Source organism: Poecilia mexicana, unplaced genomic scaffold (assembly GCF_051168715.1).
Source record: "Poecilia mexicana isolate PSO_F unplaced genomic scaffold, ASM5116871v1 scaffold_18, whole genome shotgun sequence".
NCBI lineage: Eukaryota > Metazoa > Chordata > Actinopteri > Cyprinodontiformes > Poeciliidae > Poecilia > Poecilia mexicana.
Window position 1 is genome coordinate 7,246,353 of NW_028263387.1, and position 12,899 is coordinate 7,259,251.

Here is a 12,899-nt window from a genome sequence, read left to right on the forward strand (position 1 = left end):
CAGATGTTACTGCAACATGATGATGCTGCATAGATTCTATGAATACTTTTTTCATCAGAAAATTATGTGCAATGTAATTTTTTAGTTTCCTCTCCCCTGTATAGTTAGATTTTAAAAAGTCCTCCACACTGAAATCAGCTTTAAAAACACATATACATGTGTGACTGAAACAAAAAATATATATACATCAATAACATTATTACCCTCTCTTGTGCCCATTTAGAAATTTAGGAATGACAAAAATCAAATTCTTAATCAAACTGTATTTACGTCTTCAAAGCTAAGAGGGTATTTTATGTTACTAGTACACTTATCTCTACTATTTCTAATGAAATCAAACAATTTTCCTTCAAACAAAGTAATTTCAAACACAAATGTAATTAATTTTGACTGCATTGTGGTGGATATATGGCTTTTAACTCTTGTAAAGGTTTTATTAGAGTACAGCAACTGTTCTTTTAGCATTTCTTTCTATACTCTAGTCTGTAATGTGATTCATTTCTTTTAATTTTCTCACTTTACACAAATGATGAAGTTCTGACATAGACCAGATGCAAATTAATCAACACAATTCATACAACTGGTCAAATATTTCATGAGCCCGACAAAACTACACCAGGGTTAGAAATGATTGTATACTTAATTGTACGCACTAGATGACTACGTAAACAGCAGTACTGACACAGGCAATATTTTTCATTTGAGTAATTTACTTTCATAACTTCTTACATAAAATTTCTCTCCAGCAACTTTTTGACTTGGATAAGTAAAAGTAGATTTGAAATGACTACAGGAAACATGGAAACACATACAGGCTGAAGAATAAACCAATGACAACAGGTTTAACAATCTCACATATATGCTTTATTCCAATCAGATTAGTTGTATAACTAGATTCCATTAATGACATCATCCCTCCAGTCCAGTTTCCTCCTGCAACAGAAATTCATGTTGGAAGGTGATCTCAGTAAAGTTTGTCACGAAGCAGTGATTTCTCCTCTGACTTTTCACATTTTGGTTGTATAACTTTGCTCCAGCCCTGGTGAACCGTGTCTAAGCAAACCTGCGCCTCATTCTTCACAGCCTCTGCTGTTTTCTGTGCAGCTTCCTTTGGAGTCTCTGCTCCCTCAGCCACATCATATCCAGCTAAAGCCCCTTTAACCGCACCTGTTGCAGCAACTGCTGCTGTAACACTCAAACACGTTGCTACTGGTACCACACCGCCCCCTAGTGCCGTTCCTCCTATCCCTAATGCCATCCCTGCTGAAGCTGCAACTGTTTTGCCCACCGCCTTCCTCAGCTTTACTGGATTTGAAGATTCCTTTAAAACAGTAAGGACTGCTCCAACCATGACCACCACTCCAAAAATCGCCCCTAACAAAACGCCAACACCAAGGGCCGTACATCTGATCAAGAGTCTATCAGCAACCCTTCTCTTGGCCTTTTCTCTGATATCTGCTTCAGGCAGGCTTCCTGAAGTCAGTCGAATGTTCTCCTCCTCCTCTTTTATTTCTTCCTCGGCTGCCTGCAGCAGGTCATTGGTGTAGCATTTGCCCTCATTTTCCGTCACCAACGTGTCAATAGTTTGAAGCAGCCTCTCCATCTGGAACGGGTTGCTCCTGTATTCCTCCTGTGGCTTATTGTTCCAGTACTTGTTGTCCATGATGTGGCAGCGGCCGCCACACTTCTTCACCAGTTCACTCACAAGCTTATTGTCCCCGACAAACTCCTCAATCTGGGCCCCATCAGGCAGCTGGTCGCCATGAGTGAACACCACCACGGCGTATTTCAGAACGTCTTCAGAGAAGTACGTGCAGATTTTCTCGACAACGGCCTTCTCGTGCTCTGTGAATTTCTCCACCTTGAGCACAATGAGAAACACATGGGGCCCAGGACCGCACTCTGTGAGGCACCTCACTATCTCAGTCTTCATGTCCTCCTCCGGCCGGTCTGTGTCAAAGAAACCCGGGGTGTCAATGACCGTGAGGTTTCTCCCACCGACGGACCTGGTGATGGCTTTGCAGAGGCTTGTTTCAGAGTTGATCGTGTGGTTGGTCGTGAACAGCTGGTCTCCGCATATTGTGTTGGCCAGGCTGCTTTTACCAGATCCAGTCTTTCCCAGGAGGACCATTCTAATTGGTTCTGCAACCAAGAGAGAATGATGTTGATTAACTTTTTTTGCGTCCCCCATACTCTGCGTGTAAAAATAGTATTTGTCTTTCAGTGTTGCATGTATGCATGATTTCTTTAAGACCAAAAAACAATACACAAGAATGTCCTAATTCAAAGTGCAAGAGACATTACGCAGACCCCTCATCGTTTCTATTGGAATGAAGAGGGAAAGTAATGGAAGAAATTCATTAATTCATCATCATCTGATGCAATTCCTCTACAAAGTTTGGATTTTTGTTAATCTAGAGCAGGGGTCCCCAAACTACGGCCCGCGGGCCGGATCCAGCCCGCCTCCACATTTGGTCCGGCCCCCTCAACAATACCAGAGAGCATTCAGATTTTTTTTTTTTTTCATATATTGTATTTTCGGTTTATATGTGGATATTTCTTCAACCACCAGGGGGCTCTTTAGCAGGAAGTGTGTCCTGTAAACTATGGTATTTTCTTTTGCATGACGCATTGCTGCCATCTGTTGGACATTTAGGGAACTGCTTGATTTTTATGTTATTTAATCAGTACGGTTGTTTGCTAGCGGTAGAGCAGATGAACACATGTGTCTGTTATGAACGCCGCACTCCAGGTCGAGTTATTCGAATCAATGCCTGTAAGTAGCAGCTTTTACCCTCACAGGAAAAAGTTTGGGGACCAGTGATCTAGAGCATACAGAGATGCAGAGTTTTGGTTGGTGTGTGTTTGTAATGCGCAATAAGGGAATTTGAAGAAATTACCTTTTCTAAACTGGGACTGTATCTAGTCTACGTACTAGGAGTGAAATGTGTGTGAAAAGTGGAGTCAAAGGTCATCTCCTCCACAAATAAAGCTTAGACTGAGTCATCAATGGGAAAGTTATTCCCAACCCACCAATAAAAATGTAAACCATATGTCCATTCCAATGTTATAGAACTACTGTAATGGGAGTTTAAGGAAACTTTTCAAAAACATAAATCTGCAAACTAAAAAAAAAAGTTGAAACTGAATCATAATATTTCTTCTTTTTCAGCTAAAAGACAGACCTGAAAACAAACATGGGGCGTATTGTCCGCTCCTTTTATGAGTCTTTCCACGCTGTAGCAGGAACAGCCTTCAGCTGATCACTACCCAACTTCACTCAAGCAATTCTTTCTAAATTGAAAGAAATTCCTTAAAAATAACTAAAGAAATTCCTTAAAAATAACAATGACCGTCATGGTTGCCGTCATAAAACAGTCAAGAAACTGATTGAGAATGAAGAAAATCAACTGGTCACAAAAACTCAAACACTGTTTTTCCTTATACACATGTGATACTTAAGCCTATTCCTATTCAGTTACAACACTAAAGATTTTTACAGAAAATAGCGGCTTACCATTCATTTTTTGAGAGAAGCTGAGGACTGAAGGACCGGCAAGGCAGAGGGTGTTTGAATTAGCTTCATGTATTCTGACAAGTGGCAAAGGTTTCACTTCCTGAATTGTTGCATCACGCATAAGCAAGACTCACCATTATCACTATTCACAGTTCCTTCGACAGCGCATGAATCGATTCAATAAACAATCTGCTTCTCGACTTAAAATGTCATGCTTGTTTATGACTACAGCAAGAGCTTGAAAGTGTTTTAAAAAAAATAAGCCGGCATCTTTCAAGCAAAACACTAATTTTAAAAGAAAGTGTATCTTCAGTAAGAGGTTTTCCTGTTCTCTCTTTCAGAACGGAAATATTAAACAGCACTTCGCCTACCAGAGCCTTGAGTTTTCTGTAGCCCTGCCCCACTTTCCACCACCACAGAAAAGAAAAGGGCACCAGCCCCAAGACTAGTTAAAGATTTCAGACACTTTATTCTGATCAGCAAACATAAATCACAAACATTTAAATATAAAAAGGCAGTAAAAAATATGACAGACGAATACTGCATGTTGGGTTATGATAAGTGTCCAAACGCTGTTGGTATTCCTTTGTGTTCCAGTGTGTTGACCCGTTTTTTTTTTTTCCTTTCGGTTACACAGTGGAACAAAAACCCACACTAAATGTTTCCCGTTTGTGTAATACTTGCTTCAGACACAATAGAAATAAATCTTTAAAAAAGCCACTTCACATCAAAACAGAAAATACTGTAAGGCAGCATTGTGATTATGCAAACAAACACACATGTATTTGGGACTTTCTTAGTACAATCTAACATTTGGAAGATTGTTTGCCTTCTGTCATGAATTCACCATCAGTCCCTGCCCCCCATCCCCGTGTGTCCTTTGTCTCTGCTCTGCTCAGGCGCTGACAAACACCAGTCTGGCGCTGTAGGCCAGATCGGCGAGGTACAGCAGGAAGTTGAGAGCGGTGAGAACGGCCACGGCAATCAGGTTTTTCTGGTCTCCCCACCTCCTGTACTTCTTGTCAAATTGGAAAATGGGCCAGAGGATGGTGGCCGTCAGGTACATGATGACGGCCAAGAGCCCGTAGGCCGACAGGAACTTGGAGAAGGGAACGGGGAGGCAGCCGGTGCACTCTCCCACGCACAGCACCACCACGGCCATGGAGAGGATGAAGCAGATGCAGTACACCGCCATGCACCACTTCAGCGCCGGGTGGTGGTCATACGACACGGGGTCGCTGACCAGGATGAAGATAATGCAGGCCACAAAGGTTTGGCACACCTTCATCAGACCTGGAGCAGTTTTCATGTAACCCGCCACTTCTCCTGGCCTGGCCTTGGACAGGCTCACCTCCACCATGTAGGCAACTGTTGCCAGGCAGGAGAAGACCGTGGACGCGATGCGATGATCGCGCGTCTCCTGGGAGGGATACTGGTCCTTGAGGAAAAACACAGGGAAAATGATAGAGGCCGAGAGGCAGAGGAGGGAGGCGTAGCAGGCAACTGTGATGGGGAAGTTGGACCAGGAGACAGGGATTCGGGACTGGAGGCTGCACTGCTCCACCAGCAGGACCAGCAGGGTACAGGCGAAGCTGAAAGCCCAGCTGAAGATGCACCAGTCCGCCATACCTCCGTGGGAGAGATTGCCGCCATTTGCTACCACACTGAAAGCGGTGCAGGTGAACAGCACCGCAGCGATGCGAACCCATAGCAGCTGGGATGTTGGGAACCAGGTCACCGGCATGGTGGGATGTCAGTCAGGATCGACTACGTGAGTCTAGGATCGCAATGTGACTTTCAGCTGGATCCTGTGTTGGCTTCCTGTCGGGCACTTTCCCTCTGTTGGAATGTGTCAAGCTCTGCATACAGAAAAAATAAAATCAGAACAAATTGACACAATTTTGGTTGCATGGTTTTCTTAAAAAATAATAATAAATAAATATATAAATAAATAAACCCAATATCACTGCAGGGATTCCCCCAGTGTATTATAAGCCTGGCGGCCCGCCATGCTTTACTAGCCCTGCCGCCAGGCTAAGCGTTGCTTGTTTATGTTTCTAGGGGGAAAAAAATCGTTTTTATTTTGTTTTTTTTAAAGCCAGGCTGCAAAGAAGCGTCTCTGTTGCTCTTAGCATTTCACTAGCGGAGCAGATTTATTCCTAAAGGATAGGTTTATAGTTTATGCATTTAAACCTAATAGCGCGTGGACCAATCACACCGCTGGCACCTCTGCACTTTGCCTCACGTGCTGCCGCTGCTTTACCTCAGCGGGATCGCGCGCGCCTCCTTTCACTCAAACTGGACTCAGGCTGACCTGTATGGATATTTACATCAACTTACTGTGAGGAATTATGATCCTTTGGAGAACTCTAGGTAAGAGTTTAAAACCTTCCGTGTTAGCTCTGGTTGCACAGCTCTATGTGAACCCCAGGAATAACTTCCTAGCCAGCATGCCTAGGTGGGCCCCATGTGGGGGAAAGGAGGGCTGATATATGGGTCCCATATGGGTTTGCCCATGTAGGGCCACAGCCCACATGAGCCCTTCATGGGCCCTAAATGGACAAACCCATGTGGGGCACCACCATATAGGGCCCATGTGGGCTGTGGCCCTACATGGGCAAATCCATGTGGGGCCATCGTGGAACACGCGGACAAACCCATCTGTGACCTATATGGCCTGCCCTCCTTTTTCCCACATGGGGCCAATCTAGGCATGCTGGCAGGGTTGTAGCGAATTCAGAGGCGCGTTGTGGAGCAGTGAGAATGATTTATCTTTGTGAACGAACAATTATATGCACCGTTTACATCTCAACACGCTGCCCAGCATGTGGCTCTGTGTCTGTCTTCCCTGTAAAGTTTATGTCTGTGGTCCCGGTTGGCCTGAGCGTTTGTGGATAACGAGCAGCGCTAACCTCATCATGCAGGTTCAGCCTGGTGAGGAGCTTTAACGCTCTCCTCGGAGTCACGCAACACGCTGATTTTATATTATTTTAAGTATTATTTTTCCGGTTACACGATGCATCAAACCATTTCAAATGCTTCGTCTACTTGGAGTTAATACGCGCGGCCGCACGGAGATCTGAGAAACTCGTCCCATAAACTCGACCAACCACAATAGTTTCTGTGACGCTTATTAAAAACTCAACAGACAAAATGGAAGAGCTACTAAAGCCACATTAGCAGCATTGAATTAAATCTCCCGTTTTTTGCTTATCTCTGGGCAGTGCAGCGAATTTACTCATCATGCAGGGCCGGTCCAAGGCTGCATGAGGCCTTGAGCAAAATTTGACTTAGGGGCCCCTCTAGTTGCTAAAATCATCAGCACCTCTAACAGCTTCTGTGTTAGATTTAGTTAAATCTGGGAGAAGGGAGTAGTTTAATAGGTCACCCTAAGAAGCAATAAGTTATAATCGCAGTTTACTAATTTATATTTGTAAATTCAAAGATTAAACTCACAGCATCAGATTGTTGCTATGGTAACAAAACAATCCAAGTATGAATATTGTTCTTTGAAGTTTTACAAAGTAAACTCGCCAGCTCCTTAATGCTTTGCATTAAATGTTAAACAATTTAAAATCTTTTAATTTATGTATGCCTAAACAATTTACTCAAATTTAACAGCATTGATAATCTCAATAAACAAGTGTTACATGTGGTCTGTGTTAAAATATTAGCATTTATGGGGCCCCTGAAGCCTTTGGTGGCCTGATGGAGCCGCTGACTTAACTTGAGTTGAATAGAAGTGCAAATTTGTTGTTTTAAGACTAGTTGTGGGTTTAAATAGCATTTCACTGGAGGTGGTTTCCCGTAACATATTATTACACAGTAATACTTTTACATTTCCTGTCAACTTAACATCTTTTAATACAAAAACACGATGGACCGTCTTGATGCCCCGACCACCGGGCTTAGCACGTTTTCTGGGGGAAACCCTGCACTGTGTTAATGCTTTTCGACAAGTGACCAGAGTACAGTAGCTTGAACCTTTTTAGCTCAACCATGAACCTAGTAATATGTGACAGAACACCACCAGTGCTAATCAGCTAATATTTGAGCCAGGTGTGCTGAAGGAGAGAGACAACTAGAAGTTGAAGGATACCAACCTTTGAGGCCTCGAGTCTGAGACCACTGTTTTAAAGGTAGAAAAATAATAGTGAAGTAATTGAAGATGCATATTTAGTTCTTAAGGGTTGCGATATTTGAACTAAACCCTTAAGATGGCAAATTTGATGTACTTTCTTATAAAAAAAAAAAAAGACAACCTGGATTTTCACTTCAAACGTACTGACTGATGAGTTGTTATGTTCTTCACTGCACAACTTCGGTTTGAGCCTGGACATGTTGAAGGAACAGGACTGAGTAAGGTTTCCTGTTCGTGATACAACACGTTCACGCAGGAAGCTGAAGTTTGGCTACTAATCCTTCAAAGAGTTGGAAAGTCCCTCAGATTAAACAAAAAATGTAAGAGCAGTGAAGTTTCACAGGGTTGACTCTGCTGCCCTCTTGTGTCCTTTTTGACAAAGAGGCAGACGTATACAGATAAGAAGCAACATTGCTCAAAAACTTACGTTACTTTCTCATTTCAGACCTGAGTGTGTTTGATATAGAAATTAGCCGTACTTAAAATCAAATTGACACTTATTCAGGTTGAAATTTCCATCTTAAACTTCAATAGCATGCCCATAAGCGACAAATCAAAGCCTACAAACGGTTTGTTCTGTGACGCATATACATGGATAATCTTTTAATCTGTTTGTTTTTCCTTTGATTCAGGCTAATATCTCAATCACGGAACGTGAAGCATTTTTTTTTTTTTTTTTTTGTCTTTTGTGGTCAATGTTTGTTACATTTAATTATTGAATTGGCACAATTTTCACAAAAAATATGCGCAACGGATCAAGTTGGCCTGTGATTATTCTCTCCCACATTACTGTTCAAATGAAGAATTCGGATGTTTGGATTGTATCTCATATTATCTCTCGTTTGGCTCATCATCATTTTCCATATCCTTTTGAATTTTTTAAATGTTTTCAAAACATTCTGAACATTTCAGACAAAGACAAAAAATTACCTAAACTTTTGTGGGGCGGAAGGACCAAGTCATCTGGACCAGTTTGGATCTGTGAATTTCGTCACTTGTAACTTTTGACATATTAAAACCTGGACTGGATTATCCTGGCCAGGTTTCACAGAAAAACAATATAAAAAGATTAAAAAGCAATATATCACAGGTGTCAAACTCCAGTCCTGGAGGGCCGCTGTCCTGCAACTTTTAGATGTGCCTCTGCTGCACCACAGCTGAATATAATAATTAGGTCGTTAGCAAAGCTCTGGAGATCTGATCTACACAAGGAGGAGGTAATTAAGCCATTTCATTCTTGTGTTTTTGTACCTGTGGCACAATCTAAAAACTGCATGACAGTGGCCCTTGAGGACTGGAGTTTGAGACCCCTGCATTATATTTTATTTATCTGCATTTACACCTATAAATGCAGTAAAGTGGTCCCCTATTTTTACAGTGATTTTCAATGTGATCAGATCTATTTGTAATTTTTCTGTGAGCGACTCAAAAAGCATTTTAATCAATGAATCCGATAGAAAAACTCTTAATTTGTGACCTGGCAAACCCGACATAAAAGACACTATGTGCCACTAAATCAACATAGGAAAAAAAAGCATGTATTACTGTCTTCCAATGCAGCTTAAAGTCAAAACTTTTGCAGATATTACAAACTAAAATGTTGGTTCTTTTTAAATTTAAGGAATGCTGTAAGACAACGGAATAGGGAATCAAGTGTGCAAGTACAAAATATTTTTCCATACCGTGTTTATTGCCATATTTTTTTTTCCAAACTTGGTAAAACACTGATGATAGATTTATACTTTTTAAATCTACTTTTCATCCATATTTGTAATATTCCAAAAATCTGATTGTGTACATTTTAATAGGCTCCATTTTACTGTGGTTTGTTGCAAATGAAGTAGTGGAATATATATTTTTTCCCAATTTAATTTCAGCTTATGGTTTTACCAAAGTTCTTCTTTTCAAAATGTCCAGATATTTTTATATTTTTATTTATTTATTTATTTATTTATTATTATTATTATTGTTACTATTATTACTTTCAAAACTTGTCTTGCGAAACGTGCTTGTTATTTCTCTTCAGGAGAAGGTGTGGCCCCTCTGATGCCTGGCAACAATTTCTGTTGCTTTTGCCTGAAAATGAATAACTTCAGCCTTCAGATAGCGTTATAGCTCACTTCCTGACGTCACGTAGCAGCACTGACACACAGGAAGCTGATGCTGCTGTGGTAGGGCCTAACTACCTCAGGAAGCAGCACAAAACAAATCGATGTAAAAATTTAATTTATTCTAGAGTCGTCAAAGCAACCAAGCCCTCGGTTTTGTTTTTTTGCTCTATGCGCCGTGGTTTCTTTATCAAGCACACGGTATTTTGGGTACCTGGGGTTTAATGTGAAAACTACAACCCACAGACCATCATCAGATTCCGAGCTGAGAGGTGTGGGTTGGTTCAGCGGCGGTGAGGATTGTGGCCTCCTTAACAGGAAACCAACTTTGGGGTCGATTTCTAGCTTTGATGAGCAACCTAGTTTATTCACAGTTTCATTTTGACTACACTGACATTGTGAAGAGTCAAAAATATTGTCATACTGGACGCTAGAATGGACGAGTGAGATTTTTATTGTATTTTTTTTTTTTAAACCGCATACCTGAATCCCCAAACCATCCTACTTGTTGCCATCTTTACAGGATCAATTTTGCACACATATACGGCGGAACATACTTTCACATACCGTAGCAAACAGATATAATAACCGTGAATTTTTAGTAATAAGAGGTGCATACCACACCGCGCCCATCTCTACTGTAAACATCCCTGGTCCAGCAAAAAGAGAATAATAAAAGCGTTCATCGTTTTACTGATGACAATTTCCCCAGGACATCTTTATGACAAAAAGGGGAAACAAACATGTGACTTTGAGGCAGATTTAGCTTACCTAGCAGACTCGGGAGTTCCAGCTCATTGTCGTCGCCGTAAGGCAGAAGTTTCCGTGAATGTATCAGTCTGAATCCCACGCCCCGCAGTGGCCATATTTGGTAAAGTGTTCAAAGCGTCTCCGGGCAGCAGTTTTAGGTCACTTCCCCTCTTCAAGGGTTCAGACCTCGGATAAAAAATAAATAAAAAGTTCAGACAGCGAGGTCATTGTGAGCTCATAGCTGCTGCGCTAGTTCTTCAATTTTGCTGTATAAGGAATAACAACATCTGGCGGTTTAATCGTTTGAATGCAAGGCTTTGATTTACAAAGAGTGTTCCAACAAAGCTTAAATATCCCCTCATATGATAGAATATCACACCAGAAGCAAGTTAGAAGTAAAAGGAAGTACACAGATTAAACCCGAGGAGCAATAAAAAGTAATTATTAATGCACATTGAAGCAAATATATTGTTGTAAACGGAAACAACCTCAATTTTTTCTGTAAACGTAAATCAGAAATGCATCTTACTTCTACATTAATCGGCTTTGTAATATTTCCTAGACTTTGCTACAGATTTTCTGGAGAAAATTCGTTGGATTTGACTCTATTTAACCAAGAAACACATCATGAATGCAGTGGCGTTCCTAAAGGTGGGAGGAGGGGGCCATGGCCACCCCTGGAAAAAATACTGACCACTCCAATGAATGAGTCATTCCTACATTTTGTTAGAATTTATCACCCCATCTATATGAGGGCTTTTAAAACTACAAATAAATTACATGTATGGAACCATATTAACTTTGGCCAAATATTCGTCGTATGATTCGTCATCACTGTGATGTTCATATTTTCTGAAATGCAATTTTCCCTTATCTGCTCAATAAATGTATATTGGAGAATTGTTCTGTTTGCCAGTACATTTATTTTGCAATAAAAAGAAAGTGCAATATAACTTTCACAAGAAAAAATTTGGAATTTCATGTTTTATTGAAGAAAAGAGAATGATGGATGGATTGGGTATGATGAAGGGTCATCTGAGGAGACTTGTTGATGGAGGTTTGGGAGGAGGAGACCCTGTGTTGGGATAATAAGGAAATAGTTGTTTTTTTTTACATAGAAGCAACTTGAAACAAAAAAATTGTTTTTGAACACAAGAACTGAAATTTTTATTTTTATTTAATTCATTTTCTTTATTACATAATACATTAATGCACAACAGGTGTTGACTACCAGTTAATTAGAGTAAACTGCAACAGTATGGAATATCACCATGCAACGTTAAAACTGGCAAAGCTGGTTTGTCCCTGCTTGTGAATCACAAAACAAAACGCAGAGAAACAGTAAAGAAAAGGCACCTTAATCCCGCCTTGAACTGTTTTGTGAAACGGATTAGAGATGACTCAAAACTGGATCGTGACAGCTAGTTCACCGCAGACTTCCAGCTGCAGTGTATTCAGGAGACGAATTTCATGAGCTTCCAATCAGAAATATGTCAAGAACGCTCCCTGGAATCAGATTTTCAACCGGCAAAGTTTTAGATCTGGAGCACACCCAAAGAGTGTGTTGGCAGCACGAAGCATGCTGGGATTGTCCTACATTGTATCGTATTGTACTGTAGTTAGACCCACACCAGTGAACAAATCAGTGCCTTGCAACTTGCAAATCCAACTTGCTACTTGGATGTAACATCAATTCCATATCCAAGCGTTGATTTCTGAGACGAATCGAGTGTGTGTGTGTGTGTGTGTGTGTGTGTGTGTGTGTGTGTGTGTGTGTGTGTGTGTGTGTGTGTGTGCGCGTGCGTGCGTGCATGTGTGTGTCATATTTGTACTTTGATGTATCTCATTGAAGCATTGTTACAAAAAAAAGTGGACACAATATCGGAAAAATGTACCTTCTCGGGTCTGATTGGATTAAAATGAGGGAAATACATTGTTATCATCTTGTAGTTATCTCCTTGATTTTCTCACTTACTGTTGGAATTTGCTCTTCTTCTGTATTTGGGTGTGACATCACTGCTAGATCCAAGGTCCAACCTTCAAGATAAATCTATAGAAAGCAGAAATTTCTCAAATGTCTGTTGTAAGGCGTCACAGATCTTTTAAAAGACCGTTGCAGAGGATGCAATCTTCTGCTGTCATCCATTGAGGTAGCAGCTCCAGATTCAGTTGCTTACACAAGCTGATAAAGAAGAGTGGCTCTGCTATGGTGACTGCTCTGGAACTTGTAGAGATGAAAGAAGAATGATTTGTAAAATAAAGAGCATTTGCTTCACAAGACTACAACAAAACTCCTTCCCATAGTCATCACAACCTATAATGATTCTATGATGAAACTTAGATAACGAGAGCTCCTCCTACACCTACTATTCCCAACAGCATT

The 12,899-nt window shown here is 40.9% G+C and overlaps 2 protein-coding genes across 5 annotated transcripts; both read right to left on the bottom strand.

The window, feature by feature from the left end:
• Nucleotides 1-841: 841 nt before the first annotated feature.
• LOC106933411 (GTPase IMAP family member 7-like) lies at nt 842-3,836 on the bottom strand. 2 transcript variants are annotated; one of them, XM_088016271.1, is made up of 2 exons: nt 3,652-3,836; nt 842-2,142 (listed from the first exon to the last, which is right to left on the bottom strand). In XM_088016271.1, exon 2 carries the CDS (start codon nt 2,129-2,131, stop codon nt 965-967), a length of 1,167 nt encoding a protein of 388 aa, XP_087872397.1. In that variant the 5' UTR covers nt 2,132-2,142; nt 3,652-3,836; the 3' UTR covers nt 842-964. The 2 variants fall into 2 exon arrangements, with proteins under 2 accessions (XP_087872397.1, XP_014868142.2); XM_015012656.2 differs by having other exon boundaries at nt 3,518-3,836.
• Nucleotides 3,837-3,966: 130 nt separating this feature from the next.
• LOC106933412 (myeloid-associated differentiation marker homolog) lies at nt 3,967-10,844 on the bottom strand. Of its 3 annotated transcripts, none has more exons than XM_015012658.2 (2): nt 10,538-10,844; nt 3,967-5,376 (listed from the first exon to the last, which is right to left on the bottom strand). In XM_015012658.2, the coding sequence occupies exon 2, from the start codon at nt 5,259-5,261 to the stop codon at nt 4,413-4,415; it is 849 nt and encodes a 282-aa protein (XP_014868144.1). In that variant the 5' UTR covers nt 5,262-5,376; nt 10,538-10,844; the 3' UTR covers nt 3,967-4,412. The 3 variants fall into 3 exon arrangements, with proteins under 3 accessions (XP_014868144.1, XP_087872401.1, XP_014868143.1); XM_088016275.1 differs by lacking the exon at nt 10,538-10,844 and adding an exon at nt 10,386-10,514; XM_015012657.2 differs by lacking the exon at nt 10,538-10,844 and adding an exon at nt 8,589-9,260.
• Nucleotides 10,845-12,899: the final 2,055 nt, after the last annotated feature.